At 38.7% G+C, this 7,500-nt stretch overlaps 2 protein-coding genes across 2 annotated transcripts in view; both read right to left on the bottom strand.

Annotated features, from left to right (window-relative positions):
- The window catches only part of LOC148740430 (uncharacterized), an 11,258-nt gene extending 5,786 nt beyond the window's left edge, over positions 1–5,472 (bottom strand). Inside the window, exons 1-7 of the mRNA XM_088750551.1 lie at positions 5,302–5,472; positions 4,762–4,810; positions 4,423–4,561; positions 4,111–4,180; positions 3,199–3,259; positions 2,710–2,985; positions 600–856 (exon numbers count right to left, since the gene is read on the bottom strand). Of these exons, the coding sequence (XP_088606677.1) occupies positions 600–856; positions 2,710–2,985; positions 3,199–3,259; positions 4,111–4,180; positions 4,423–4,561; positions 4,762–4,810; positions 5,302–5,472 (1,023 nt within the window). The remainder of the gene's footprint in view (positions 1–599; positions 857–2,709; positions 2,986–3,198; positions 3,260–4,110; positions 4,181–4,422; positions 4,562–4,761; positions 4,811–5,301) is intronic.
- Positions 5,473–5,583: 111 nt separating this feature from the next.
- LOC148740427 (uncharacterized) overlaps positions 5,584–7,500 on the bottom strand; it is a 10,846-nt gene continuing 8,929 nt past the window's right edge. Inside the window, exon 2 of the mRNA XM_088750546.1 lies at positions 5,584–6,940. Coding sequence (XP_088606672.1) covers positions 5,584–6,762 — 1,179 coding nt within the window. The 5' untranslated portion in view covers positions 6,763–6,940. The remainder of the gene's footprint in view (positions 6,941–7,500) is intronic.

Here is a 7,500-nt window from a genome sequence, read left to right as displayed (position 1 = left end):
AAGAGCAGTAAGTACGAGGCAGAAAGACTGACGTTAGCCAAGTAAATCGAAGCTTGAAGTTTCCAAGATGGAGACGAGGCAACACGTGTTGAGCGTCTTGGTAGACCAGAGTTTCGTCCAGGAAAGCTGGCAGAGTTTAAATTAAGGGCCAGAAACAAGTTTCCATCATCAAAAAGCCTTTCGGGTACAGATGAGTTGTCTAGCGATGTTGCAAATAACAATACTAGGACAAGAGACGCGCTACACCGAGAGAGCCAACCGATCGCCATTACATACACCATTACATACACCGTTATCTGAAGGTGGTTTAAGGGCAGCTTTCTTGAAAACTGAAATATTCTAACCACGGAAAGGGGTAGCTTGCTTCTAAGGAAACTATATTCAGTAGCAAAGGATTCAACTCTAACCAACACCATTGTGCGGAATCTTACAAAATAAAGTTCAACCTTTCAGTTCCTCTTCCCACCAGGCTACAAGCTGGTCACTTCACCCTGGAATAGGCTCTGGTGGTGTTGACCTGTATACACACTTCACCTTTATCATAATCATAGGATAATATCACGTGGCATACTCTGTTAGACATACTAACATCAACTTACTAGTTTTGGGTTACTCCTGAGGTACTGGACCAAGGTTTGTCTTAATCTGCCGTATGGGATTTTGATTCCTTTAACAATTTCCAGTTGTTCTGACAAGGCATAGAACATGCAATTTCCTGATCCTTGATTGTCGGATATTCTGAAGCCCTTGTCTGATGCAATATTCCTCAGCCCCGATAATAGATCTGTTCTTCTTTTAACTTTGCTTGCATCAAGCTGCATCTCTTGAAGTTCCTGGATGATTTGGTCAAGAGTATCTAGAAAAGATCAAGTTTTTACTAATGAAAGAAGAGCAAAAATATTCAGCTGGAAAATATAAATTCCCCAGCTAGTAAGAGAAACTTGGAGGGAAAAAAAGGAAAGAAGGCCTTCAACCACTAAATAACCGATGTATTGTTCTACAACTGAGCCTTGAAGTGACACACTGGCAGTCGAGTGACTTTTTAGGTTCGATATTTGCCCGTTACGGAATGTTGGATAAAATAATCAAGAGAGAAGGGGTAGACACGAAACAGGTCTACACCCTGACATATTTGCGAATCCTGGAAATATTCTGGGCTTCAAAAAGATACTGATTTATTTCCTCTACCGTATCAATATACGATTTCTTCAATACTGTGTCGAAAGACAAATGTATTGCGACCGGCTTTGATCGAAACAGCGTTTAAACTTCCGCTTTGTTTTGAGAAAAAGAAGAAGAATGCCCCAAGTCTCCCTGTTTCAGGCAATGTATGTTTGTTTCCGGGTGAAATGTGATGAAACCTTCAATTGTCCGAAAGAAACATCTCACACCAAACAAGATCGATAGTAAAAGAAATGCAAATTTGTATATACATGCCTTGGGATTGTAACCGAAAGCAGAGCTATAAATATTAACAGATGTCTCCTTAATGTAAAATACTATCAGAAGTATTACTTCTAACAAAGCGTAGCTCGCCTGGAGTTCAAAGAAAAGGAAAGGAGGAATGTTGGACATTCTTGAAACTTCTCTGTTCATTTTTGGAGATGTCAGTTACCGTGTGTTATTTAAGAAATGGTAAACACCACAGCGTACACTATTGAGTTATGGTGCGCGCGGGAGGTTGCTAAGCACGAAAGAAGCGTGAGAGTCGCTCGAGGCGATAGCCGAGAGCGACTCTAGCTTCTTGAGTCAGCTGAGGCTACAGCTGAGGCTGTAGGCCGAAGCTGGCTGCAATATTTCTCATAATGCCATGTGCCGAAGTAATTATCCATTATAATTATTGATCCCCATGAAATCCTATTGTTCTGTGTCTGTGTTGGATCTTCGAATGAATATATGAACAATGAATATATGAACTTCATATATTCATTGTATAGGTGTGATAATTGTGATGCTCATTGCTATTGTTCTTTGTTGTGATGAATATATCTTAGATTTTAATTGTGCCGAGGGTTGTTATTGTAGCTCTTTGTTATAGTTGTTCGAAACAGTTCTAATGATGGAATTAACTCGTGCAAGGCGTGTAACACTGCTAATTTGCATACTTTATAAGCCAGAGATTTCAATCATTTTACTCAATGCGAACCTGGGTTTAGAAAGAGGATAGATTCGTCGGAAGACGAAGGATTATTTATTACACAGAGCTTTACGAAGGCAGATATTTCAGCAGAAATCAAAGATAATGTAATGTAACGTTTGGACATATCTATCAGTGCTTTAAAGTGCTACTGAAACGAAATTTTCGTATCTGAAACTTTTGCTCTAACCTGTAGTTCCCATCTATCCTTATTCTTATCCTTCTTTCTCATGTTTACCTAACATAACTGTTTTCTAACTTTTTTTCTTTGAATTTTTGGCCACAATGTATAAAAATAAGAGGCACCAGTTACTGATCCTTCCCTAATAGTGGAGTCAGTTTTTTGCGGATTCAAGTTTTCCATAAAAACATGTTCATACATTCCTAACTTTTTGTTTAGAGCCAAGAGACATGATATAGATTAATTTCCCTTGATATTAAGCGTTGTAGTCGGATTGAGGCGATCTGGGCTAGTTTTGAGGTACTGCCTTCCTCTGGAGACTGATACGTTGTAATTTAAAATAATTCATAACAACAATTTTGAACTAAGCGACATTCTTGAAAAGAATTACCTTGGTGGTAACAAAAATTTTCAGCTAGGTCTTTGCGCTGTACAAGTTCGTCCTGTAATGCAGCATTCAAAACTTCGAAAGTTGCTCTGCAACCTTTCTTCTGTTTCCAGTGTTTTAACATGTGATATGCTCTCTCGTCCAGACCCTCTCGTCTTTGTCCTATATCCTTTAGTTTTGCATCCTCGACCTTGAGGCGACGCCCAAGCTTTATCCACTTTTCACCAATTTGAGAGGCTAATTGTTCCAATTCATTATCTGTTGGTGTGCCTTGTTTTACTACAAAAAAAAAAAGAAATATATTCTATAGAACCACTACTGATACGGTCTTTTACTGGGATCTCTGTACAAAATCAATCAATCACACTGTAAGCAAAGAACAATGATTCCAACCAGAAGTGTGTAATGGTCCAATTATATCAATCAGTGCTCAAGGCTGGAGGTAAGCTAACATGGCAAAAGACTTAAAGCAGTGAATTCAGTCTGTCTTACCATAATTTTTCTGTTGTAAAGATTTTTGTGATGTACAAACTTCACTAGATGGATCAGAATCCTGTAACGAAAAAAAAAAAAAAAGAACCATCTTAATGGTTTCTTCAGCATGTAAGACATAACATGTTCCCAAAAAAGACCGTCCTACTTCAGGTTGAATTCGTTTAGAGTAGGATTTCCGGGATTTCTCCAGGCTCAGATTGATTTTTCCAGGACTCCAAATTTCACTTTTAACCCTTTCATTATCAAGATTTCCAAATCATTTCTCCTTACGGTCTACACACATTTCTTATAATGTAAATTCTGAAAACTTTATTGCTTGGTTTTTAACAAATATCCAGGACTATTCAGAACCTGTAGTCTTTTTCCACGACTTTCCAGTCCTGGAAAATGTCAAAATAAAGTTCCATAACGTTCCAGGTTTTCCAGGACCAGTACGAATCGTGCTTACTTATATTAGGTCCATTTCAAAGAAATTGGTCTCACTTATTGTTTTCACAAGACAAGACCTTGATTTCCTTACCTGAGGAGGTACCTTTTTGGGTTGCAGACTGAATTAACAAAAGGGAAAACCCCATTATTCTGATTTGGAGATCCACCTTGATTAGAAGAAAACTTATCACTCCTCGCTACAATTTCACAGTCATTTCTAAATTTCATCTTTAGATGTCAAATGAAGCTTAAGTCATGCCCAGATTTAGGTTTCCTGTCAAGGTGTAACTGAACATGCCATCTTTGTCTGATGGAATTCCTACCCACCTCCTTAGAGCTCGCAATTCCAGGCACAAATTTACAAGGGAAACTTAAGTTTGCTTCATTATATGAACTACAGTAACTGAAAAATTGTTAAAATTCTAAAATATTATAACCAAACCATGATAATTATCACCAACTTTGTACGTTAAATTGTACCTGGCTTTCTCCCTCCATAAACCACCTCTCCATTCCAAGGCAATGGCCACCTTGTACTATTACAGTATCTCTGTGAATGCAAGATGATAAATTAGTTAAATGTTGTAATCTTGTGACTGGGTATGATTTCACATCATCTTGATATAGCAGATGGCGATACTTTCAGAAAAACTGCTTTACCATTATAATCACCTCTCGCGGGTTGATTACAGGAAAATATGAAGTAATTCTCGACCAATCAGGGAGCACGTCTCCACGATCATCTATGTTATTATACAAAGATAAGATCATGGGTAACAGTTATGCGTTTACTTGAAGATGATGGTTCTGTCTTCAGTTTGAACATCTTCATCTATGTCATCTGACATCTCAGCTTCAACTTCACTTTCTCCTTCTGAACTAATTTCGATTTCCTCTTCTTCCTCTTCGCCATCCTTCTCCTCTTCCTTAGCTTTGGGAGACATCGGTTAGAAATAAAATTGAGAGCGTTAACAAAAGGCAAGGTGCCACATTTACAACTCTATGCAAACTAAGAAACTATGCATCTGTTCAAGAAGAAAGACGAGATCCTAGACAGCGTGATTCGTGCTAAGATTTCTCTTTCAGATCTTCGAGTTTAAAAGAAATTCAAATTCTACACAGTTTCATTACCTCTTGGTCTTATTATAGCTCCTGGATGTTTCCCAGTTTCATTCAGCGCCTGTAGAAAAAAAACACAACAATTGAAGACAGAAACTTAGAAACCACAGGTATCTACATTTTTAGGATAGTTCGTGGCTCTGTTTGCCTCGGTAAATCACAAATCAAAAAGGTTTATGTTTATAACAATATCACAATAAATGTGCAAGCAAATCTGTTGGCAGTATTAGTGTCCAATCGAGAGGATTCGTCGTCAGTGGTAGCTAGAACGTATGAAAACAGATAACAAAGCGAAACATGACAAAAACATACATCGAATGATGGGATTAACTCTCTAACTCCCAAATTTCCATATTAAGAGGATTAGTAGTTGATCCAAAAGCAAATTATCCGAACTAACATCTTAAGGATTGATTGGTGGGTCTTGGGAGTAAAAAAGTCAGACGTCGTGTGTGCAAAGTGAATGGAAAACAGCCGATACAACTACGGCTGCTTGGATAACAAACAAGTTCAACATTTATACTTTCCTTGATAAACAAGGCGTGATCCTACCTGTAATGCATTTTTGTAAAGTTTCTCACTCGTGTCATCTCCAATGGACGATGCCAGCTCCTTGAGTTTACGGAGATGCTTTTTCATTTCAGAGTCCTTCATCTCAGCATGCTTCATCTCCCATATTTCTTCATAAAAGCTCAATGCCTCTTGTCCATATCTTCTATGCATGTTACCTTTCTTAAGTTCCTGACATAGATTGAGAATTCCCTCGATTGTTTCCTTCCTTTCAACGCCGATCTTCTCCGTTTTTTCTTTGCTTTTCCCTTCTTCCCACTGCCCTCACCACGAAGCCAGCAATCTCTCTCGGAATTCCATGATTGATCCTTCCTGTCCTATCTCTTTGTAAAGTTCTTCTACCTTAGCCTTCAATGATGCTTTATCCAGTCCTTCCTCTTTGTTTCCAAGGAAACCCACTCTCTCCAGACACATTTTGTACACAGCCACCTTCGCCATTTTGTATTTCGTCACCAGCTTCCCTTGTTCATGAAGTTGAGAAGAGAGCTCCACCATCTCGTCCAAGAGATTGTCTCTTTCACTCAGTATGATACAGAGAGCATCATTATCAGTTTCCAAATCAAACTCTTCTTGAAACTCTTTCTCGTTGGCATTGCACCTTGCCTCGTAGAACCGAAGCTGTCCCTTTTGTACAACAACTTTGTCTTTCTCATCATCAGCAAGGTCACTCAGGGCATCAACGATGCCTTTGTTATACTCATTGAATGTGAATTGTGGAGAAGCTTTCTGTTCTTCCCAGAAACGTTGACAAAACTCGAAGGCCTCTTTTCGAAATGATTTCTTCCGTCTTCCACTCTTTGTCCAATCACACATATCTTCCACACCTGTGATAATCTTTCGCCACACCTCACTGTGGTTTCCCACGCCAAGTTTCTTTTCCATATCCCATGCATCAAGAAATAGATTCAAAGCTTCTTTTGGATGTTTAAGATTGGCTTGAAGGACCCCTTGTTGAAAAATGCTTCGCACAGTCTGTGGGTGATCTCCAAGAAGCTTCTTCCTTATACTGTAAGCCCTCTCTGAAGGTTCAATTGCCTCTTCATATTTCTCTTGAAACATGAGTGCATTAGCGAGATTTCTTTGGAAATGTACCTCGTCCCAATAACCTGAAAGTTTATGTTCTTCCAGTAGACTCAGTGCATTCCTGTAACATTCCTCTGCCTTTGCATAATCTTCCAGGCCCTCATAAGCAGTTCCAATCTGATTCTTGTACATTGGCATGTCTAAGTGGTTCTCAGAGCCGGCTAATTTCTCTTGCATCTTATAGGCTTTTTCATAGAACTCCAGTGCTTTCCTGGGCTGATCTAAAGCAAAAAAGGTGTTTCCAATAGCATTGTAGCACCTTGCAAGATCAGAATGCTCCTTTAGAAGTGGTTCAGAGAAAGTTAAGGACAACTCCAGACTTGCCATTGCTTTCTTATAGTCTCTGTTTCTATAGAGCATTTCACCTTCAGTATGCAAGTAAAGCCCCTTGGTGAGCTCAAAGGATTCACCAGTTTGATATTCAACTTTCACTAGAGAATTCAGAGCTTCCCTCAATGTTTCATATCCTCTCTCTGTTCCATCAACATCTGCAACTTGCCTGGCTTCCTAGAATTCAACTGCGCTCGGCTAAGGGAACCTATACAAAGATGAAGATTGATGAACAGAAATCACAGCTGATGAACAGTACTCAGTATCAACAAAATGTAAATTACCAGAAGACCTATTGTTTTTCTTTTTGGTTTGTTTGTTTTCTTCTTTTTTAATATTTTTTTCCTTGCTATTTTATTCTCAAAGAAGTTCCTGAGTAATTTCTCAGTTTACTTGTAGAATCAAATAAGCAATGGTGGTAGGACTTTAAGGAGTAAATGTTTGAATAATTTCAGCTTGGGTGACTGCACAGGGCAGGGCTGGCTTGAAAATATAGACAAGATTACCTCTGTACTTCACAACACAAAATTCCAATTGACTGTAACAATGGCAAAGCACCAAAAAACTGACACATAAAATATCTGCAGATGTCATGAATGGTACCTTATTCAATAAATCAGCCTAGACCTCAACAGCAGTCCAATAGTCTAATTTCAAATCAAGCCTGGGCCTGAGCCTGTTCACTTAAGATTTTCCTTGAGTTCTATTGGCAAGCATTTGTAAGGTAGTCAAACTTCATTGGTTAGTAGCATTTTGGGCTGAATTTTC

Source organism: Stylophora pistillata, chromosome 2 (assembly GCF_964205215.1).
Source record: "Stylophora pistillata chromosome 2, jaStyPist1.2, whole genome shotgun sequence".
Taxonomy (NCBI): Eukaryota; Metazoa; Cnidaria; class Anthozoa; order Scleractinia; family Pocilloporidae; genus Stylophora; species Stylophora pistillata.
This window is presented reverse-complemented; position numbering and strand designations above follow the sequence as displayed.